The sequence below is a fragment of the Carassius auratus genome, chromosome 50 (genome assembly GCF_003368295.1).
Source record: "Carassius auratus strain Wakin chromosome 50, ASM336829v1, whole genome shotgun sequence".
Classification (NCBI taxonomy): domain Eukaryota; kingdom Metazoa; phylum Chordata; class Actinopteri; order Cypriniformes; family Cyprinidae; genus Carassius; species Carassius auratus.
In genome coordinates, this window is record NC_039292.1 from 20,513,713 (window position 1) to 20,538,949 (window position 25,237).

Below are 25,237 nucleotides of genomic sequence, written 5' to 3' on the forward strand. Positions count from 1 at the left end.
AAATGATTAGTAAATCATCATCTAATCACTTTAATGTACAAAACATAGATAGAAATATTAACATTTCACTTATTAATCATTTATGAACACAGTCATGTTTTGTAAATGATTAGTTTAATGAATGAACAAAACACACACAAATTGTTAGCATATCACTTATTAATTGCTTGTGAATGTTTTGTAAATGATTACTTCATCATTAACTAATCAATTATAAATGACTTACAACTGAAGGTTATTAGAAAGTGTTACCATTCACTTTGAACAAACAAATCCTGTCTAAACACTTTCATAATGTTTTATCAGTTAATCACAGTTTTTTTTTCTTTCATTCATTTCTATATTTTGTTCATAGTATTTTATTGTAGATGTCATAAACAGAAAAAAAGAGATTTGATGTTCAAATATAAAGGTAGCAGCTTTCTGCAGATTATTTAATGATTCTGAATCTGTTTTGATCGTGTTGTTCTTCTAATTCAGTTATTTTAATATGCATAACAAAAATGTGTAAATCTGTTCAACTTATTTGATTCAGAATAAGATGAATGATGAGACTGTAGTGAATTTGACTGCACTCCTCATGTCTGCTGCTGAAAGTCCTGTTGAAATGCTGTGAATGCTGCAGGACAGAAGAGTGCTGGAGCTGCAGTGTGTTTTCTCTGTGTTTGTGAATGTGTTGTGTTTGTCTCCTGCAGCTGGTCCCACAGTGAAGCCCTCAGTGTCTCTGCTGCCGCCCTCTTCTCTGCAGATCTCTGGAGATTCAGCCGCACTGCTCTGCCTGCTCAGCTCTTACTCTCCACAGGGGGCGCTGGTGAGCTGGACACTGGACGGCTCAGAGGTCACCGAGGGGGTTGTGACCAGCGCAGAGAGCGAGCAGGACGGCCGCTACAGCCGCAGTAGTGTCCTGACCCTCAGCAAAGCACGCTGGGAAGCGGGAGAGCAGTACGTCTGCAGAGTAACACATGATGGAGCTCCTCATGAGGCCTCGTTCCACAAGAGTCACTGTTAGTCGCTCGCAGTGCTGATGTTTCTCCAGTGAGCGCTGCTCTCTCCTGAAGATGAGCGTATCTGAGTGTCCTGTGTCAGGCAGGATTCACATGAGTCTAGTGCTGCAGCTGTAGTCATTTACAACTCAATACTGAAAGAGAGCTCTAGTGTCAAAGCACTGGCTGATCTTTCAATCTGCTGTGTTTGCTGCAACATTCAATAAAGCTTCTCAACAAACTCCATTTGTGTCTGACAACATCATTCAACTAACAGATGAAGATGCATGTAGTGTTTGTCCAGGTGTTTTTCAGAAGCTCGATCAGTAGCAGTAAATCTAGTCAAATAAAGCTCTTGGGGTTTGAACATGGTCTCTGGAGACAGAGCTGCTCTATTCTGAGAGGATCACAATCACTCCACCCTGACAATGCAAATGAGATTTTCAGCTCACACTCCCAGAGTCACTGTTTGATTGGTTACATGATCTAGACTGAAACACACATGTTTCACTTCTGCTGTAGACCAGCAGCACACAGACAAACTCAATATTACATTTCAGGTTTTTTATTTTTTTAATTGCTAACATCCTTTTTGTAGTCACATTTTCAAAACACTATACACATTTAGCACAACATCAGTCTGTTGTGACCATATCTTTAAAACAATTAATGTTTTCACACAATATTCAGTTAATTAACACATTTCTAAAATGCTTACATTTTCTTTTCACATAAGGTTTCACCATACCAAAGTCATAGATCTTTGTTTTTTTTTAATTATTTTTTTTATTTTTTATTTTTTTACAAATGCTTAAACACAGCTTGAGAGAAATGTAATGTTTCAAACTTTAAATATAGTGTAAAGCCTCTACTTCTGCAACAACATCAACTCAAAAGTATTGGAACATATCTCTATATAAAATATTGTACCAACTGATAAGCAATTTTAAGTAACAGATCACTAACATATTTAAAAATAGCCGATTCCAGTCTCAGTTGGAAGAATAGTCAGGTGTTAATGGTCTTTACATTTTATAAACATAGAGTAAAAAAGACCTCTTTGAATTTGTTTTGTGGTTGCAGAACAACACAAAATCAGAGAGAGGGAAAATAATGTCTGGGAGAGTGAGAAGAGTAGTTGGAACAGAAGAAGATAGGTAAGGGAGAAGAAGAGGTAAGGACGCTGGACTGTATATTTTTATGTTTGTTTGTTTGTTTTTTTACTTTATAATGCTGCTGTTGCTGACATGTCTGTGGTCAAAAATTAAAATGACTGATGCCTTGGCACAGTGCACACACAAACACAAAGCTCGGGATATGACGCATGCGCACGGTTAAGGCTAGAAGGGATACGTTTGGCTCTACTGGGCATGCGTACATAAATACAGCTAAACCTTATTCGAAATGGCAGAGATGATGGCTTCAAAAACGAATAACGGACAAGGAATAATTCTGCCTGAATACTCGACTGAAGCTGACACAGTCTGGTGTTTGCTAGATAACAGTAGAGCCAGGGGATCAGTGCAATATTATAAACAGACCTCTAAAGTCACTCAATAGAGAATGAAGTGAATGAATGTAAACTATGAATGAAAAGAGCGAAAATCAAACACAGCATTGCTGTAGTCTCTCCGTGCTTTGCATAAGTAATTTTACCTATAATAATACATCATACACATTCTATTATCTGTATATATTTTAAAAGGCAATGCGTTAAACCTTAGGCTACGATTTGAAACGAATGAATGGAATAAGCACAGCGTGCTCACCAATCAAACAGCCGCGTCAGTCTCTCAAAAACCAAACCAGTTCTTTCTCAATAGTAGGCTAATAATCAGCTGAGATACAAATACATTTTCTACTCGTCCTACATGTTTGCATCTTTACCTTTTGCTGGTTTGCGCGGCACACACACCCATCTGTTTAGTGAAATTCACTAAACATTATAGACTCGATTAAAGAGTTCTGCGTAATGAAAATCCATTGAATGGATTCAGTCGTGTTCAAATGATCACTAAACATTTGGCATGACATCTCTCTGCTTGCATTATAAATATTATCTTAGTTTATCAAGACATGTTCAGTGATAACTACGAAAAAAATAAAAAGTCATAATGGTTTTATCAAGTAACTGTAGGACGTTGTATCCAAATGATATGAATGTTTTTGTGATTGTTACAGATACAAATACTGACTGTTACATGAAAATTTTAATATGTAATGTCATAATTATAAAGTTTTTAAAATGTACACATGTAGTTGTTGCATAAGGCTATACATTAATATGTGTTTATTGATTTAAAAAAAATAAAATAATAAAATGTTTAATGTGTTTTCATTTACAATAGCATGAACCATGAGTAGTGGAGTAACTCAAGCATTTTTTTAAATAAAAACAAAATCGACTAGTAGAAACCAGTGCTCAGTTGCATGAAACTCCTTAAGTGAGGGAGAAAAAAATCCCTGAGGTAAGGGATTTCATTAAGAGCGTTGCAAGAAACCTCTTAACTGTCACCCTAACCTAAGTGTTTATACTAAGCGTTTCACAGTAGTTTCTGACAACATACTGCAAAGATCGCCGCGGTTGATATAGTTTCTACCTCTAACATTAAACAGAACATAACGAACCACAAAGCCAAACCCTTGCTAAAATCACACTTGTATTAATATATTTTTGATAGGGAGAGTACAAACATAACAGAAAACAAAAAAAACGTAAACCAAAGTGGACAGCGGACAAAAAGGCAATTATTGTTTTCGTAAGTGGTTATAATAATAATAATAATAATACTTTTCAACCTTTCATCAACCATTCACCGTCTCCAAGGGATTATTATGATCATTAACGTACTCTGTTACGAACGTAACCTCGGTTCCCTGAGATACGGAACGAGTACTGCGAATGGGAAAAGCTCCTTTTTTCCTCAATACTGAAGCCTTTTTTCAATAACGCAGTGCAACTGCACTGCCATTGGTTTAATCTGTAAACTTTTTTAAACCAATGACAGCGCTGCTGCGATGCAGCGCGCCAAAGCCCGCCAAAATGGGCGGGGCGAATGGCTATATAAGCAGGCAATCGCCAGAGGAAATCAGGTCATACGACTGAAGCGACGACACTGAACCCACAGCCTCGTGGCACTCCATATAACGCAGTACTCGTTCCGTATCTCAGGGAACCGAGGTTACGTTCGTAACCGAGTACGTTCCCTTTCGATACTTCACTCATACTGCGTATGGGGATCGAATTCAACCATGCCGTGCCACGGTAGGGAACGACAAGACTTAACTTGAACACCCTGGGGTCCAGAGGATAAGTGAGAGGGCCGGAGCCATCGAACCCTTGACGCTACACTGCTGAGAGGGAGCTAGCTCCCTGGAGGTGGTATGATGACAGAGTCTGCTAGAGGCCGTCGTATCAAACCGAAAGAACCCGAGCATGCAAGGTCGGGATATCCAAGTTATAGAACCTGACAAAAGTGGACGGCGAGGACCAGCCGGCCGCCTTACAGATGTCCTTGATAGAGACACCACTAGACCAGGCCCATGAAGAGGCCATCCCTCTAGTAGAGTGGGCTCTTACTCCTATGGGGCACTCAAGGCCCATAGAGGAGTAACATAGAGCGATAGCTTCAACTATCCAACGCGAGAGGCGTTGCTTTGAGACCGAAGACCCTTTGGTGCGGTCACCAAAGCAGACAAAAAGCTGGTCAGATTGCCTGAACGGCTGCGACCGCTCAATGTAAATTCTCAAAGCCCTCACTGGGCAGAATAAATCCAGCTCTCGCTCACCTGCCAACGGAGGCAGAGCTGAGAGGGAAATTACCTGTGCTCTGAATGGCGTCTAGAGCACTTTAGGTACGTAGCCATGCCTGGGTTTTAAAATGACCTTAGAGTCATTGGGCCAAAACTCAAGGCATGCAGGGCTCACCGAGAGGGCCTGCAAATCGCCAACACGCTTGACCGATGCTAGAGCAAGTAGCAGAGCGGTTTTGAGCGTTAGGGGCCGAAGGTCAGCTGACCGCAGCGGTTCAAAGGGAGGTCCTTTGAGTGCTCCAAGGACCGTGTGAAGGTCCCAAGTGGGAACGGTGAGAGGACGTGGGGGCTTCAACCGCCTAGCACCTCTCAGGAAATGCCCAATGAGGCTGTTTCGACCCACTGACTGGCCAGCAATAGGAGCATGAAATGCTGCAATGGCTGCTACGTAAACTTTGAGTGTGGAAGGGGTGAGACCTATTTCTAGACGCTCCTGGAGAAATGACAGTATTGGAGATACATCACACTCAACAGGGTCTTTGTTTTGTGCTACGCACCAGTCAACAAAGACTGACCATTTTTGGTCATAGAGGCGCCTTGTAGACGGGGCTCTTGCCTGAGCAATGGTGTGTAGCACGTCCCCGGAGAGGCTCAGAGGCTCCCATCGAGGGACCATACATGCAGAGCTCAGAGTTCTGGCTGTGGATGCCAGATTGTCCTGTTCGCCTGAGAGAGGAGGTCCCGCCTCAGGGGGATCGGCCATGGGGCTTTCATGGAAAGCCTGAAAAGCTCCGAGGACCAAACTTGGGTCCTCCAGAGTGGGGCCACTAGGAGGACTCTGTGTCTGTCTTCCCTGACTCGTCTGATGACCTGAGGGATCAGAGCGATCGGGGGAAAAGCATAAAGAAGGAGGCTGGGCCAGTTGTGGGCCAGTGCATCTGTTTCCTTTGAAAAATAAGTTGGGCAATGAGAGTTGCTTTCTGAGGCGAAGAGGTCGACCTCTGCCTTCCTGAAAATCTCCCAGATTTTGAGAACCGTCTGGGGATGGAGCATCCACTCGTCCGAGGGGACATTGCTCCGTGAAAGCATGTCTGCTCCCAGATTCGTCTTGCCAGGTTTGTGTGTCGCCTTGAGCGATCGCAACCTGGGTAATGCCCATTCCAAGAGGCGCTTTGCCAGTGCGCAGAGGCGGCTGGACGAAAGGCCGCCTTGGTGATTTATGTAGGACACCACTGTCATGCTGTCCGACTGGACTAGGATGTGGCGCCCTTCCAAGATTGCCTGAAAGGATTGAAGGGCTCGTTCTACTGCCAGCATCTCGAGGCAGTTGATATGGAGATGGCTTTCTTCGTGGGACCACGAACCGAAGGCTGGTCTGCCCTCGCACAGAGCAGAGCCGAGCTGTAAAACTGGGGAGGCGGAAGCCATCAGCCCTAGCATCCTCTGAACTTCAGAGGGAAACAGGCTTTGTTCTTGACAGAGGCCGCGAGCTGCTGAAGTACCAGAGCGTGCTCTGGTGATATGAGTCGAAAACTGCTCCCAGGAACGTAATACGTTGGCTGGGGAGCAGTGAGCTCTTGGTGAAATTGACCCTGAGTCCTAGGCACTGTAAGTGGCTTAGGAGCACGGATCTGTTGAGGTCTAGCTCGGTTCATGACTGGGCTAGAATGAGCCAGTCGTCGAGATAGTTCAGAATGTGGATTCCCATCTGTCTCAGAGGGGAAAGCGCCTCGTTCATGCACTTCGTGAAAGTGCAGGGAGCTAGAGACAGCCCAAAGGGAAGGACTGTATATTGGTAAGCCACACCCTCGAACGCGAATCTCAAGAATCGTCTGTGATGGGGGGCTATTTGGATGTGAAAGTAAGCATCTTTCAGGTCCAGCGAGAAGAACCAGTCCTCGGGGCAAATCTGCGTGATGATCTGCTTCAGTGTCAACATCTTGAACTTCAGGTGAAAGGTTCAGGTGTCTGAGGTCTAAGATGGGTCTGAGACCGCCATCTTTCTTGGGGACAAGGAAATAACGGCTGTAGAACCCCGACCCGCTTTCTGAGGGAGGAACTATCTCTATGGCTCCCTTCCTTAACAGCGTCATCACTTCGGTGCGGAGGACCTGAGCGTCGTCCGGCTCTACCGAGGTGGGAATCACTCCGCAAAAACGCGGGGGTCTTCGGGTGAACTGCAGTGAGTAGCCGTGTTTTATTATCCCCAACACCCACTTGGACACTCCGGGGATGGCCTGCCAGGCCTCGGCCCGCGTGACAAGGGGCTGGAGAGTGTCGGATGGCAGACCGCTGATTAGGGGCCTGAACACTGACAAGTGTGGAAGAGGAAAACTGCTCTCTTTTTGAAAATGTGAAATATTTATTGTGTTCGCCATAACAACGGCGCTTTGCGTGGACGCAACAACAGTGGGCCTAGGTCGCACAGCAGACAGGCGAGAGAGCTTCTGGGGTGGTCCGGCCGCGGCGGGACTTTGCCCCTTCCTCTTTCTTCCCCAACGATCAGGAGGATTTAGAGGGCGTCGGGTCCAGCACAATCCTTTGCCGGGGGCCCTGACGTCTATGCGGTTTAGCGCGCCTAGTGGGGCGAGCTGGGTGCTGCTCCTTAGGGGGCGCCGCCTGGGGGGTAGAAGGGGCAGGTTTGCTCTGGTGCTGAGTCGGCGCAGTCCTGGGGCGACTCGGGGCAGAGGTGGAGCGATTGGGCAGGAAGTGTCGCATGGCTTGGGACGACTTCTGTGCTGCAGTGAAGCGTTCTGTAAACCCTTCTACCGCTGGTCCGAAGAGGCCGCATGGAGAGACTGGGGCATCGAGAAAGGCCACTTTGTCGCTCTCCTTAATCTCTGTTAGGTTGAGCCAGAGGTGGCGCTCCAGCACAACCAGGTTGGCCATGGATCGCCCGATGGCCTGGGCCGTGGCTTTCGTGGCGCGCAGAGCCAAATCAGTGATGCTGCGGAGGTCACGGAAAGCAGGTTCACTAGAGCTAGACTCATCCAGGGAACGGAGAAGCTTTGCCTGGAACACTTGCAATATGGCCATGGTGTGCAGAGATGAAGCGGCTTGGCCCGCAGAAGTGTAGGCCCTGCCAGCCATGGCAGCCTGCAGGGCTTGGAAGGAAGGGCTCTCTTATTTTTCCACCCCACAGCCGCGGGGGGACAGAGGTGAGCAGCCACGGCCTCGTCCAGGGGCGGCAATTGCTCATAGCCCTTCTCCTGAGAGCCATCTACTGAGCTGAGAGCTGCAGAGGAAGTGCGTAGGCGGGCCGAGTAGGGGGCGCGCCACAACTTTGTCAGCTCATCATGAACCTCAGGGAAGAATGGGGGCCTGGCGGCGTCCTGGCAGGTACCACTCGTCCAGCCTGCTGCGTGTTGGCTCTTCAGGGGGGGCCCACTCCAGATGGAGTTCCTCAACGGCCTTGGAGAGGATGCGGAGAAGCTCGGCATCCATCCCAGCTCTGGCGTCGATGGGCTCCAGTGACGGCAAGTGGGCGGGGTCCAAATCGCCGGCCCAGTCCTCCGTTTCAGAAGCCGCGAGAGACATGGAGTCGTCAAGTGGCTCGTCCTCCGATCCGCCAAAAGAGACGAGGTCGCTCGCTTCAGCCGAGGGACGCTGCTCTGGGCGTGAGAAGAGGACAGGGGACGGCTCTCTCATTGGAGAGGGTGAGGCACGCGGGCGCTGAGCCAGCGTGAGCTCACCCAAATCCGGGCGCTGATCCCCTCTTCCCCGCTGTCTTTTCCTGGCCGGCTCGCGGGAGGAAATAGACGGGAGGGCGCGAGGGGCGGGATTACTTTAATTAAAGAAAGCAATTGCGAGCGCAGAGAGGCGACACTCATGCTTTCACAAAAGCAGCATGAAGTCTCAGTGAGTGCAGCCTCAGCATGGGGTTTACCCAGGCAGAAAACACACTCACCATGGCCGTGGTCCTCATGCAGAGGGGCTCTGCATGTGCCACAGCTGTGGCGCGGCATGGCCATCGCCGTTAAAACGGCATTAGAAATGCTCTTTTAGAGCGGTGAAAACCGCTGGAAAAGCTCTTTTACGATCGCTGGATGGCGGCAGGAGATTGCTGAGAAGCGGCCGGAAGCGGGAAGCGGGTGGCCCGAGAGTGGCGCTGAGAGCGGCTGTCTGCGAGTACGCCGGCGCTGCAGGCAGTCGGCGGTCTCAGCTGGTCCGCTGCGGTGCCTCTTCGACGGCGAGAGCTCGTTCCAGGCGAAGGCGAAGGCGTTCAGCAGAGTTCCAGCGAAGTGAAGTCGTCGCTGAAGGAGTAAGATCTGATTTCCTCTGGCGATTGCCTGCTTATATAGCCATTCGCCCCGCCCATTTTGGCGGACTTTGGCGCGCTGCATCACCACAGGCTCGCGCAGCTACACAGCGCTGTCATTGGTTTAAAAAAGTTTACAGATTAAACCAATGGCAGTCCAGTTGCACTGCGTTATTGAAAAAAGGCTTCAGTATCGAGGAAAAAAGGAGCTTTTCCCATACGCAGTATGAGTGAAGTATCGAAAGGGAACACTAGCACTACCGGAATTCTATAACTACTAGAACTGCCAATAGCGGTCATTTTGACTGTTCATACCAGCAGTGAATGTCATTTTTGTCATGTTATATTTACTTCAAAGCTTCTATGGTCATGTTTTATGAAAAATGTGGGGTAATTTAAGCATACATAATATGTTCGTGATATTATTGTGTAACAGCTACTAGACCTCCCACAAAAGTGCATGGCGCAATTTGCTTTCCGCAATTTGCATCCGGCAAGCTGGAGATCAAAGTTTTTCACCGCAGATAAAATGTTGTTTTTGAAAGTAAAAATGTCAACAAATATAAAATGAAGCAGAATATTTCGTTAGATAAAAACATATTGTGAATTTTGGAAATGATTACATTTGTCTTTATTCAATACATTTTGACTTTTGGAGTTTACAATGCTTTAGCATTATCGGAAATGTTTGGACCACACGAATCGGAAACAATTTTATGCCACCTCTAATGAAATCTAGAATGAATAAATAGTTCTGTTATATTAGGACAGATAATAAACATCATAACACAAAATTGAAATTTAAATGAATGTGAAAATTTATTAGGTTTGGTTTTATTACAACTCCTGTAATATGTGCGGTCAAATTGACCGCTATCGCCATTCAAGGTAGAAATGCTCAGAACTCTTTTTTGTTTTGTAATTTTAATAAAATAACAATGTTAAAATATAATTTACATTATTTTAAGAAAAGTCATGGTACTGTAGTTATATGGGTTTTATTTCAACAAAGTTATTACATTGCACATCTTTAAAACGGTCAAAATGACTGCCTTGGTAGTTCTAAGGTTAAAAACATGCCTTGGTATTTCTTCCTCTTCAATTAACACTAAATCAGCCATCTTATTTTGAAGCCATCATATTTTGAGTTTAAGTTGATTTAAGGGAGCTGTTTTAGTCCCTAGTCCCTAGAAACCCAAGTTTCACTAAGGGTACCCTTAACCTTATATCTAAGGGATTTCTTAGCTTAAGGGGGGGGGGGGGGGTGAAATGCTCGTTTTCACTCAATATCCTGTTAATCTTGAGTACCTATAGAGTAGTACTGCATCCTTCATAACTCCAAAAAGTCTTTAGTTTTATTATATTCATAAGAGAAAGATAGTCTGTACTGGAGGCGTGATGTGTGGGCGGAGCTAAAGAATCACGAGCGCCAGTAGGCTTTTGTGTTGAGAGCGTTTGGAAGCTGTGACATTACCGTGAGGACAAAACCAACCAAAACAAACCATGGCTAACAGTCAGATTCAGCGTATATTTATGATCCAGAATCAGATCCAGAGGCTGAAATTTAACAAGAGCAGCATCAGCAACGACGTCTCTATGTGGTATGTACTGAAACTGTATATATTTGCTTAGCGGTTTTGGAAAATGACTAAGTTCCACTTTGTCGTCTTTTTTTTTTTTTTTAAGGTGTACATGTGGAAAGTGCAGTTTGATGACAACATCGCATGTTGTTTACTTGATGTGCTTACGCGCCGATAGCTAAGTTTACAACACAGAGATATTTGAAGCAGTTTTACTCACCGCATGCGGTTCCAACACACGATCGTGACCCTTTTTCGTTGGGACTGCATTATCCTTAAGAAATAAACGATGTGCAAATCCGGCGTCAAACTGGGCCTTGTTTGTAAAACAAGCATCTTCGAAATGCAGGGGAACAAACACAAACACTTGCACAACTCCGTTGATGCTCTGTAAAAATAAACTCCATCCACTGGTCCCTTAATGCTGTTTCTCTTTTGGTAATCTGTGCAGGGTTGTCTTGCCCTGGCAACCAAAAACACACTCCTTTTGTGACATTTCGCGACGCTCTCACTCTGATCTGTGAAGTCTGTTGTGCTCTCAGTGCTCTGCTATACGGGAGCGTGCGCTCTTCCGGCAGAAGTGCCCTTAGGACACATATAAGGAAATTCCGCTCCATCTAACGTCACACAGAGCCATACTCGAAAAAAACTTTCCGAAACTTGTGACAAAGCGGAACAGGTATTTTTGGAACAGAAATGCTCCTTCCAACGTACAACTTAATTTTTGAAACTTTGTCCATGCTTAACATTGGAAATCCAACTCTTTAACAGTGTAAAAAACTCAGTATGCATGAAATAGCCCCCCCCCCCCCCCTTAAAGAGTTTCATGCAACCAGGCACAGTAGTCTTGCAACCCCTATACTGTTTTAGTTTCAGTTATTTCACTAAAACAAGCTCAACTAAATAAAAAGGACAAATGTTTGCAACTAGCTTAAAATAAGAATATATATATATATATATATATATATATATATATATATATATATATATATATATATATATATATATATATATATATATATATACATTCAGTTTATTTTAAATACAACTGTTTTTTTAATGGTTTCAATTTTAGTTATCTATACCTTTAAGTTATTTTAGTACATCAAGTTAAACTAGTTTATTTTTTTATGGTTTTACTGAAATTTGTAAGCATTTTAATTTACAACTAGACAAAATCTAGTTATATAAAATCTATCTATATTAAAATCTATCTATCTATCTATCTATTAGAGCTGTAGTCAAGTCCAGCTTTGTCGAGTCCAAGTGAAGTCCAAGTCCAGGACTAGTCGAGACCGAGTCAAGACCGAGTCGAAGGAGGTTCGAGTCCAAGTCAAGTCCAAGTCCAAATGTTTCGAGTCCAAGTCAAGACCGAGTCCAAATGAGAGAAAAAGGGGTCCTCTTCAAGACCACATACTTAACTATTGATAATGTATGTGATGCGAGAGACAGCATATCTCCTATTCTAATAAAAAATAATTTTACATTATTATTTGTAATGATCAAAAAGCATGTGTAAAGTAACAACTCTGTAGGACAGGGGTCTCCAAAATAGATCCTGAATGGCCAATGTGCTGAAAAGTTTAGCTACAACTGGCCTTAACACACCTGGAAGATTAGTATGTCTAGTAAGAGCTTGATTAGCTGGTTCAAGTGTGTATAATTAGGGTTGAGGCTAACAGGGGCGTTACACAAGATCCTGGGCCCTATGCATAGGCAGTCCTGATGGGCCCCCATGCCCCCCACCCATGAAAATATCCAGGTAAAATAAAATATATTTCAGCTTCTTACTTTTCAAGGGCCCTCTCTTCCTTTGGGGCCTGGTAATCAGTACTGGTTTTACCCCCAGTCCGACCCTGGGAGCTAAACTATAAAGGACACTGGCCCTCTAGAACAAAGTTTGGAGCTGTAAGGTCAAATTTTTTTTATGTACTTTATTTTCATTTTATTTACTTAATAATGCTGCTTTTGCTGACATTATGTCTGTGGTCAAAAATTTATATGACTGGTGCCTTGGCACAGTGCACACACACACGCAAAGCTCGGGATGTGACAAATGCGCGCAGTTAAGGCTAGAAGGGATACGTTTGGCTCTAATGGGCATGCGCACAGAAATAAAGCTACATTTTTGTCATGCTATACTAGTGCTTGCATAGACTAGTCGAGCGCTGTCGGAAACAATCAACTACTCCAGCATGCATTAACCATAATGCATACAAAGTGTTTGCAAGTACGACGTGTATTTTAGGATTACAATATTGCGTGGAGCTGCTACTGTGTATGACCAGTTTCTATGTTGCATGTAAAAATAAAATATGTAATGTAATAATTAGGGCTGTGCTTGAAGCCAAATACCTTATTAAAAAATGAATACCGGACAATGAATAATTCTGCCTGAATACTCGGCTGAAGCTGACACAGTCTGGTGTTTGCTAGATAACAGGTGAGCCAGAGGATCAGTGCTAGAAGTGAAATGAATGTTAACTTTATGAGTGAAAAGAGCGCAAATCAAACACCGCATTGTTTTCACCTCTCTGTGCATCTCTCAGAAATCAGAGCATTGCAAGAGTAATTTTACCTATAATTATACATCATACACGTTATTGTATTTGTATATATTTAAAAGGCAATGATTTAAAGCTAAGGCTATGATATGATACGAATGAATGGAATATGCACAGCGCGCTCACCAATCAAACAGCCGCGCTGCGCGACTCAGTCTCTCAAAAACCAAATCAGTTCTCTCTCAAGAGTATTAGCTTAGATACGGATACATTATCTACTTGTCTACATGTCTACATGTTTGCATCTTTATCTTTTGCTGGTTTGCGCGGCACACACACATCTGTTTAGTGAAGTTCATTAACATAAAGAATCGCTTAAAGTTTTCTGCGTAATGAAAATTTGAATGAATGGATTCAGTCGTGTTCAAATGATCACTAAACGTTTGTCATGACATCTCTCTGCCTGCATGATAAATATTATTTTAGAAATTAATAATTATTTTAGTTTAACACGACATACTTGTTCAGTGATAACTACGAAAAAATATAAAAAGTCATAACGGTCTTATCAAGTAACTTGTATCCGAATGCAGATAGGAAATTTTTTGTGATTGTTACAGATACAAATACTGGCTGTTACATGAAAATGTAAATATGTAATGTCATAATAATAAAGGTTTTAAAATTTAAATATGTAATTGTTGCATAAGGCTATACATTAAAATGCGTTTATTGATTAAAAAACTATTTAATGTGTTTTCATTTAAAATAGCATGAACCACGAGTCGAGTAACTCAAGCATTTTTTATTTAAAAAATCGACTAGTAGAAATCAGTAGTCTTGCAACCCCTATACTGTACAACAATAATTAGTATTTCATTATTGTAAAGGATACGTTTAAGGCTATCTAGGTTTAGACGTAAATAAAACACAATCTAACAGGTAGAAAATTTAATTAGAAACATCTAAACTTTTCAGGTCGCAGCAAGTGCACCGCTGGTCATGCACATTCTTTTCTGGAACAATAGGCTACTGAAAGCTAAGATGGAGAAACAGATGATCATAGCTGTACAAGGATAGCCATTTTTAAATCAATCTATTAGCAGAGCTACTACAAGGGATTTTTAGTGCTGGAAATCCATTTATTGTTTGCTGAAACTTCGAGCGGGTCATGGTTGCCCAGCAACAGCAGAGCGCAGATTACAGAGTGCTTTGGAAATAAGGAGAGCGGAGCGCCTAACGTTTTCCACACGTTTTCAGTCGCGACATCATGCAAATGTGGGTTTGTTTTGAAGGAGAATCTATCTATCTATCTATCTATCTATCTATCTATCTATCTATCTATCTATCTATCTATCTATCTATCTATCTATCTATCTATCTATCTTCATAGCAACACTCTAGCAACTATACAAACCAGCCTAGAAACCACCCAGGGTACGCTAGCAACCACATAGCAATACCCTAGCAACCATCCTGGGAACCCTAGCAACCGCATGGCAACACCTAAGCAAACACTCCGGGAACCCTAGCAACCGCATAGTAACACACTAGCAACCATCCTAGATACTATAGTAACCGCATGGCAACACCTTGCAACCATTCCGGGAACCCTAGCCACCGCATAGCAACACCCTAGCCACAATCCCAGGTACCCTAGCAACCGCATAGCAACACCTTAACAACCACTCAGGTACACCCGCAACCACATAGCAACACCTTAGCAACCACTCTGGGTACCCTAGCAACCACATATAAACACCCTAGCAACCATCCTGGGTACCCTAGCAACCGCATATCAACACCCTAGCAACCATCCTGGGTACCCTAGCAACCGCATAACAACACCTGAGCAACCACTCAGGGTACCCTAGCAACCGCACGGAAACACATTTTTACAATTAGCAAACATAGCTTTAGCATAAAACTGCAAAAGTGAGCTATAAAGTATGTTGCAAATATTTGGGTAATGTATTCCTACTTTGTATTCCTACACAGTATTTACAGTATTTCAATATTTGTTTGGCAGAACTGAAAAAAATCCTACACAAGGTCGTCGGGAACGTGTTCTGTCTCCTGAACAGGAAACTGCAGTCATGAACATGGTCTTAGAAAATAATGGCATAACAAGATATTTCCAAATATTGATAGGGTAATCTTATCAACACTGGACCGTGTCTTGCGCAGAAATAATCTGAGGATGAAGCAGGTCTACAGGGTGCCATTTGAACGCAATTCAGAAAGAGTCAATGAATTGCGATATAACTATGTGCAAGTGAGTCCTATACAATCCCACTATTGATGCATACTCAACACTGTGAAAATTATACATATTTCAGTATTGTAATCATAATGATTGTGCTTCACAATAGTGACCACTCCATGTCTATTTCTGATATTGTCATGTGTGTTTCAGAGAGTCCTTGAGCTAGAGGAGGCTGCAGTGGAGCACCAGTTCATTTTCATTGATGAGGTTGGATTCAGCCTCACAAAAAGACGAAAGAGGGGAAGGAATATCATCGGCCAGTGTGCCATTGTTGAAGTAACTGGCCAGCGCAGAGGGAACATCACAATGTGTGCAGCGATTACCCTGCACAGTATCATCCATCACCAGTGGCAGTTTCTCCATTAGGGCGACGCACCACCAAATGAAAGGGAGAGATTTTTTTATTTTTTATATTCAACCACAGTGTTACGCTAGCTTTCACTATTCTAGACTGTTTGTTTTGCCAATCAGCGTCGAGTCGCATTTCGTGTAGTACAGCCCCTTTTTGGGTGATTTCTGTCAAACTGAGTATTGCCCCTAGTGCTCTCATAGACTTCCATTCAAAGATCTTTTTTTTTTTAAAACTGCAGGCACTGCAATGCAATCTCAATGAGTTCCGAGAGGGCTCGCCCTAAGGTGCTTTCGTCATCGTGCGTAATCTTAACTTGAGCAATGACTGGTGAGAACAGTGACATCCAATAATATTTAAAAACTATTTTGAATTTTAACAACAAGGGAAAAAAATGAAAAACTACTTTAATATCTGTATCAAATGTGAAAAAAAACAACAACAAAAAAAACAGATGGGGGCAGCTATGCCTTTATCAGCTGAACTTGATCATCATCACGGCAAACATTACCTCAACGCAGATTAATTCTATCGTGTCATTGAAAGAAAAACAAATCAGATTCTGAAATCGAAGTGTACATTTTTTTTTGCCGTCAGTCTTAATTTGTTGCTGAATTGTGTTAACACGCAAAAACATACGGAGAACAAGAGATTGGTTCCTAATGTCAGTTTATTTTTAATTAAGACTATAGTAGTTCAGTTCCCTTTATATCTTTAACTAAAAGTTAATTTATCAGTTGAATGGGTGACCTCTCCTCGTTAATCAAGCAAACATTTGCCCTCCCTGAGAGAATTTGCACTGTCCATCACCATGCTGCCCTACAACACTGCCCATCTGATCACATTCCTGGACACTCTACGCAACACACTCATTCCCCCGGATCAGATAGACGCCCCAGAGCGTAACTGGTTCACTGCCCACCCATGTTTTTTAGTTGTTTATCTCCCCCCATATTCCCCATTCCTCAATCCTCAATCCAAGAGATATTTCCCCCGCTGCTTGGCCAGGAAAAACATTGCTTGTGATGTGGATGAGGTGCTGCGGCCAGACCGAAAACGAGGAGAGGATGCAGCATAGTTTTTTGTTAATGTAACTGTATACAGTACATTTTTCTGTTGTTTTGTATGTATACCACTGTATGTGCAACTTTGCTTTGGTTGGGTACACTGTACGTTGTTTTTGTTGGAAAAATAAAATATATTTGTTACTGTGTATTTGTGTGTTCTGACTATAAAAACTAGGGCTGTAGTACTCGAGTCCGGTCTTGGACTCGAGTCCGGACTCGAGACATTTTTCTATCGTCTCGGACTTGTCTCGGACTCTTTGCATTTGCACTCGGACTTGTCTCGGACTTGGCCATTGGACTCGCCAAGTCTTCTAGTTGGTCTCGACCAAGTCCAGCAAAAAAAATAAATGAAAAAATTTCTCCTTCAACACAAAACCACATTTGCATGATGTCGCGACTGAAAACGTGTGGAAAACGCTAGGCGCGCCGCTCTCCTTTTTTCCAAAGCACTCTGTAGCCTGCACTCTACGCACTTACTGAAACCTGAAAAGTTTAATTGTTTCTAATTTAATTTTCTATCTGTTAGATTGTGTTTCATTTACATCTACACTTAGATAGCCTTAAACGTACCCTTTACAATAATGAAATACTCATTATTGTTGTACAGTATAGGGGTTGCAAGACTACTGATTTCTACTAGTCGATTTAAAAAAAAAAATGCTTGAGTTACTCGGCTACACATGGTTCATGCTATTGTAAATGAAAACACATTTAATAGTTTTTTTTTTTTTTTATCAATAAACGCGTATTAATGTATAGCCTTATGCAACAATTACATATGCAAATTTTTAAAACTTTATAATTATGTCATTACATATATAAATTTTCATGTAACAGCCAGTTATCTGTTATTTGTATCTAACAGTCACAACATTTTTCCTATCTGCATTCGGATACAGCATCGTTACTTGATAAGACTGTTAAGACTTTTTATATATTTTTTCGTAGTTATCACTGAACAAGTATGTCGTGTTAAACTAAAATAATTATTAATTTCTAAAATAATATTTATCATGCAAGAAGAGAGATGTCATGACAGATGTATAGTGATCATCTGAACAGGACTGAATCAATTTAATGTGCACATTTTCATTACGCAGAACACTTTGAGCGAGTCTTAATGTTAAGTGAACTTCACTAAACAAATGTGCGTGTGCCGCGCAAACCAGCAAAACATAAAGATGCAAACATGTAGGACAAGTAGACAATGTATCCGTATCTAAGCTGATTATTAACCTACTCTTGAGAGAGAGAACTGATTTGGTTTTTGAGAGACCGAGACTCGCAACTGTTTGATTGGTGAGCGCGCTGTGCTTATTCCATTCATTCGTGTCATTCGTATCATATCGTAGCCTAAGCTTTAAATATTTGCCTTTTAAATATATACAAATACTATAATGTGTATGATGTACTATTATAGGTAAAATTACTCTTGCAATGCTCTGATTTCTGAGAGATGCACAGAGAGGCGAAAACAATGCGGTGTTTGATTTGCGCTCTTTTCACTCATAAAGTTTACATTCATTCACTTCTGGCGCTGATCCCCTTGCTCACCTGTTATCACACTGTTATCAAACACCAGACTGTGTCAGCTTCAGCCGAGTTTTCAGGCAGAATTATTCCTTGTCCGTTATTCGTTTTTAAAGCCATTATCCTTGCCAAGGTATTCGGCTTCATGCACAACCCTAATTATTACATTACATATTTTATTTTTTACATGCAACATAGATAAGGTCTAGTACGAGCTCCACGCAATATTGTTATTCTAAAATTCACGTCGTATTTGCAAACACTTTGTATGCATTATGGTTATGCATGCTGGAGTAGTCGATTGTTTCCGACAGCGCTCGACTAGTCTATGCAAGCACTAGCACAGTAGGACAAACATTTTGCGGTATTTATGTGCGCATGCCCAGTAGAGCCAAACGTATTCCTTCTATCCTTGCCGCGCACATTTGTCATATCCCAAGCTTTGCGTGTGTCTGTGCACTGTGCCAAGGCATCAGTCATATACATTTTTGACCACAGACATAATGTCAGCAAAAGCAGCATTATTAAGTAAATAAAATGAAAATAAAGTACATACAAATTATTTGACCTTACAGTTCCAAACTTTGTTCTAGAGGGCCAGTGTCCTTTATAGTTTAGCTCCCAGGGTCGGACTGGGCGTAAAACCAGTAGTCATTACCAGGCCCCAAAGGAAGAGAGGGCCCTTGAAAAGTATGAATCTGAAATATATTTTATTTTACCTGGATATTTTCATGGGTGGGGGGCATGGGGGCTAGGGCCTGGGATCTTGTGTAACGCCCCTGTTAGCTTTAACCCTAATTATACACACTTGAACCAGCTAATCAAACTCTTACTAGACATACTAATCTTCCAGGTGTGTTAAGGCCAGTTGGAGCTAAACTTTTCAGGACATTGGCCATCCAGGATCTAGTTTGGAGATTTTGTGCACTTTGCACATGCCTTTTGATCATTACAAATAATGATGTACAATTATTTTCTTAGAATAGGATATATGCTTTCTCTCGCATCACAAACATTATCAATAGTTAAGTATGTGGTCTTGAAGAGGACCCTTTTTTCTCTTATTTGGACTCGGTCTTGACTTGGACTCGAAACTTTTGGACTTGGACTTGACTAGGACTCGAACCTCTTTGGACTCGGTCTCGACTAGTCCTGGACTTGGACTTGACTTGGACTCGACAAAGCTGGACTTACAGCTCTAATAAAAACTATTTTATATATGTAACAATATGTAACAATATAAAACTTCACAATCACGGGAAGGGAGGCGGGAACCGGCGGACATTTAAATCAAACTTTAATAACCAAATAAACACAAAACAGGGTGACAGCCCCTCTCAGACGACTGCCGTGCACAAACAAAACCAAAACACAAACTTAAAAAAAAAAAAATCCAGGCCTGGTCCTCTCTCGTCCTTCACTGTTATCGCTCCTCTTTTGTATCCTTCCGATCTCCTCCGTGGAACTGGGGGTAAGGACAGACAGATGAGGTGAGAGAAAAGGAGATGTAAGGATGAGGAGCGACAGAGACGAGAGAAGGGAGAGAGGAAAAAAAAAATAAAAATAATAATTGTTCCGTTTCCCAGACATGCCGCTGCTCGGCCCTCCACCAGCTGTGTGAACTCTTCCGCGGTCCCTGGCTGCAGCACTGGATAATCTTGGTGGACGGCACGACACTCCTCTGCCACCTGGTTGATGGCGACGGCTCTTGACTGAATTAGTAAAAATAATTAATCCACAATCTAACCAAATATTTTTCCGACACCAGATATAATTTTACTAGTGGGTGCAGGACAGTATAGTTCATTTATGTAAGTGAGGATGGCACAATAAAGTAAACTGTGACATATTATACCTAACAATCTTTCATACAGTGGACTACCAGTAAACTGATAAAAAAAATTGGGACCAAAAATTATTCAGGCACTTTGTCCCGACTATGCTTTGTGTTTTTGGTTGATTGTAATCCATTATGTCATGGGGTGACAGGCAGGGAGGAACTGTTGTCCCGGGAAATGTTTCCGGGTGGGGGCTGTTTTTGTGTGATATCGGGCCGGTTCCGGGGTTTCCTCCCATGGATTTTGTCTAGACGCCGCAATGTAATGAAGAGATGAGTTGCAGCTGTGCAATGGGAGGGAAATTGACAGCGATTGGCAAAAGGGAAATGTCAGGACAAATTAATAGATTCTAAAAGGACAAAACAGGAACGGTTCTTGAGTTGAAGTAGGTGGACATAATGGTTGATTCTTCGGATGATAGTAATCAAGATATGGACTTCCAAGAAGTACGATATAATAAAAGGAAAAAAGGAAGTAACATGGGTGATGAGTCTGAATATGAGAAACTATGTACAAGTAAAACCAGGGATTCAGGGCAAAGGATGATGAGAAACAGTGAGGAAAAGGAAATACAATGATTACATTTGTCAAACAAGCAGAGCAATACATGCATCCTGTTAAATTATCAGAAACGATAGAAAAAGAAGTGGGATCAGTGAAAGGGGCAGCATGTCTGAGCAATGGAAGAGTCTTGATTAAGAGTAAGGATTTTGTGGCATTTATCTGTGCAGTGGTGAATGGCACTGGGCAGGTAGAAAGAAGATCTGATCAAATAAAAACTGTGGTAGAATGTGCAAACAAATTCTTGAACTGCATCGGTATATCAGCAGAGCAAATTCACAAGATTCTACAGTCTAAAGAAGGGGGAACAGAAGGTAGTATAACAAAAAATTATGATGCATCTCAATGTAATGATATATAACATTATCATGTCCTTCCTGTTGCTTCATTGGAATGCCAGAAGCTTATCGCTAATGGACAGGAGTTTAAAAAGTATATTGCAGATATGAATAAATCTCCTGATATCATTTGTATACAAGAAACATGGTTATGCAAGTCATTAGATTTTAAGATGAACGGCTATGAGGTAATAAGGAAGGACAGGATTAATGGTAGAGGTGGAGGCAGGGCCAGATTAACACTTTGTTGTACCCTGGGCAACAATATTCAAGGGCCCCATCAATCACGACCCCAGGATCACCATAATATGGTCATATACAGAATATATTACTGTAATATACAGTAAATATACTAAATACTTCAAATTCTAACTGTCATCAGGTGTATTTTGATTTAGAAATATTTAAATACTCATAGAACTACAAATGCACTACTATGTCCCCTATCAAAGACATATGATGCTATGAAAACAAAACACTTCAGCATTTGTATAATCTGGTAAAATTGACCCACTACAGAGAGGGAGGGAGGGAAATATCCTCCATTTTCACAAAAATGAATAAATAAGCAACCACTTTCAAACCATTGTTTATTTAACAACATTTATTCCCAATATAAATGTATTGAATTGATTGTGCTATAACAAAAGACCACAGACAACACATCAAGAAACATTTTGGTCCTCAGCTCATTTTAAGCAGAAATCACCCTGACGGTGACCCTGTTTCCTCAGAATTCAACAAGGCAATCAAGTTATTAGTCAAACACAAACAATTTGAAATCTGCCAGTTATCCCTCCACCACAATTCGTGGCCTAATGGTTAGAGCGTCGGACTCCCAATTGAAAGGTTGTGAGTTCGAGTCCCGGGCAGGCAGGAATTGTGGGTGGGGGGAGTGCAGGTACAGTTCTCTCTCCACCTTCAATACCACGACTTAGGTGCCCCTGAGCAAGGCATCGAACCCCAACTGCTCCCCAGGCGCCGCAGCATAAATGGCTGCCCACTGCTCCGGGTGTGTGTTCACAGTGTGTGTGTGTTCACTGCTCTGTGTGTGTGCACTTCGGATGGGTTAAATGCAGAGCACAAATTCTGAGTATGGGTCACCATACTTGGCTGAATGTCACGTCACTTTCTTTTTCTTTTCTTTTTTTCTTTTCGACTTTCACAATTTATAGCATTTTAATGAAGCTGGCACCTCAAGGAAAAAATAAATAAATAAAATGCAGTATCGCTATTATCTGCTCATAAAAATTGTTATCCTAAGCCCATTTTAACTTGTTTTAAAATAGAACAACAACATATCAAAGCACAAATAACCAGTTAAACATTTTAGTGCTACATAAACATTTAGAAATCTGTCAATTTCTCTGAAGAAGACAGAAATAAATGCTACATAATCTGGCAAAACACACAATTTTAGTCCTAAATAATGACGAAGTGCATGTTTGAATTTGAAATGCCTTCATTTGGCAAACACATCTTTTAAACAATGGCTGTTTTTTTTGCAGTTTGACTGTGCAAACTGGTGTAAACGTAAGCTGGCGGTGTAGAAAAGTCCTGGCTAGCTGAGCTGTCCTCGTCGTTGAAAGAAAGCTGACTTAACAGAACTGTCGGCAGCATTAACAGGAGTGAATAAATTACATGTTTTAGGTATATACTTTAAACTTTCTGTGTTTCTGATGTCCTTTTCCTTTTTTAATTTCCGCTTTGCGCTACCACTTAGCTTCTCCATGTCCGATTTTTTTCTGTTGTAGGAACGCCTGATGTAACCCGCATGAGACTGACTCTCAACCGCTCACAACTCACGTTCAAAGTCATAGGCAGCGTCTCTCTGTGCAGCGCAAAAGCTCGTGTTGACAGTTTGTTTAATATAAAGCGGGAGATTACCAGATAAAGTATTTTGCTCGTGCCCTTGCTGCCCTGGGCCCTTTAGAGGTCTTGGGCCCCTGGGCAATTGCCCAGTTGCCCGTATGGTTAATCCGGCCCTGGGCGGAGGGTGTGCAACATTCATAAAAGAAAATGTGATATATAGACAAATAAATAATGAAAGTAATGTAGAGAGCAAATGTACAGAATAAATGGGTACACAGGCTAATCAGAGTGTTAAATTTCTATAATCCATGTTCAGAATTAACAATAGACATCCTGAAAAGTGCCATGGGAGAAAAGGCAAACAAAATGATTATATGTGGTGATTTTAATGCTTACAATTATATTTGGGGTAGTAAGAGTACAGATAAAAATGGAGAAATAATAGAAGAGTTAATGGAAGATAACTCTTTAGTATGTTTAAATGATGGTAATCCAAAAAGAATAGACATAGAATGAGGTGGAATCTCATGTTTGGATGTCACAATAGTTTCAGCATCATTAGCTGGTAAATGTATGTGGTCAGTATCTAAGAATAATATAGGAAGTGATCATTTTCAAATGACGTGTATTTCAAAATAAGATTGTACAAAAATGTAATTATGGTATAAGATGGATATATAAAAAAGCAGATTGGGGAAAATGTCAAATGTTATGTGAAGAACAATTAAAAAATCTGTCAGTAGAGGGTATTATTGATGACAGATATAATAAAGTAGTCAATGGCATTTATTTTGCAGCCTCTCAGTCTATCCCACTATCAAGTGGTATAAGTACAAGAAAGAATGTACCATGATGGTCAGAGGAGTGCTCGGCAGCAATCAGAGAAAGGAATAAAGCATTTCAGTTCTTAAAAAGAACACTCACCCCAGAAGCAGTCATGGATTATCAAAGAAAAAGGGCTTATGTTAAAAAGATTATTAAAAGTACAAAAAGGACAGCATGGCAAAAAATTTGTGATACAATAGGGAGGGAAACCGAAATAAATGCAGTCTGGCATATGATTTAAAAAGATGAATGGAATTGACAGCTTTTAAAAAAATACCTGTAATGGAGGAAAATGGGAAGGTAGCTATCAAAGATAAAGATAAGGTTATTATGTTGGCTCAAACATTTGCTAAAGCTCATAGCATTGAAAATTTAGATGATACATTTTTAACAAGACGACAACAAATTAAGAATATCTATGGAGATTCTTGCGAGAAAAAGCAAGATTTTAATAATATTTTGGATGTTGAACTCCATGAGATAGGATATGTTCTAGAATCTTAAAAAAATATCACCAAAAGCATTAGAAGCATTATTGGACTTATATAATTATATATGGAATGAGGGTATCCTTCCTAAACAATGGAAAACGGCAATAGTGCTCCCTCTAGCTAAGCCTGGTAAAGATATAACAAAATCTAGTAGTTATAGACCCATCGCTCTTACCTCTACACTATGTAAAGTAATGGAAAAAATGATTGTGAGGCGAATGAATTACATTTTGGAGAAAAGGGAATTGTTAACATTTCAAAGTTGTTTTAGGAGAAGTAGGTCTACAGCAGATGCTTTAGTATTGTTTAAAAATGAAGTTAAAAAAGCTTTTGTAATGAAAGAGTACATGATTGCAGTCTTCTTTGACATAGAAAAGGCTTATGACACTTTGTGGAGGGAAGGTTTGCTAATTAAACTGAATAAAATTGGAATAGGTGGCAAACTTTATAATTGGGTTTTAGATTTTTTATTTGAACACACTTTTAAGGGTGAAAATTGGGGAAGAATTATCAGCTCCTTCTAACATTCTAAATGGAACTCCACAGGGTAGTGCAATTAGCCCATTATTGTTTAATTTAATGATCAATAATGTTTTTGATAAATTAATAAACCAGGAATAGGCTCTTTATGCAGATGACGGAGCATTATGGAAGAGAGGCCGTAATATAAAAAATGTGGTTAAAGGCATTTAGGAGTCAATTAAAGAAGTAGAAGAATGGTCATTGGATTGGGGTCTAACGTTTTCAGTCTCAAAAACACAATATATGTTATTCACAGAAAACAAGAGGAATGAACATTTAGAACTGAAGTTGTATGATCAAATATTGGAAAGAGTACCTTTTTTTAAATATCTTGGATTATGGTTTGATGGAAAATTAACATGGAAATGTCATATCAGTAAAATTGAGTCAAAGTGTAAAAAGATCTTAAATTGCATGCGTATGGTTGCTAGTCACAATTGGGGAGCTAGTCGTAGTGCATTGTTGTGCATGTATCAAGCACTGATTCGTTCTTGCTTTGATTATGGATGTATAGTATATGGTTCGGCATCCAAGTCTTTACTGAAAAAATGAGATATAAT

General features: G+C 41.4%; 2 gene segments (V, D, J or C); one reads left to right on the top strand and one right to left on the bottom strand.

Annotated features, from left to right (window-relative positions):
- LOC113066505 (immunoglobulin kappa variable 1-8-like) overlaps nucleotides 1-25,237 on the bottom strand; it is a 128,663-nt gene that overhangs the window by 73,305 nt on the left and 30,121 nt on the right.
- Nucleotides 586-1,227, top strand: LOC113067313 (immunoglobulin lambda constant 7-like). The segment is given in 1 exon segment: nucleotides 586-1,227. A coding segment is annotated over 1 exon segment (393 nt).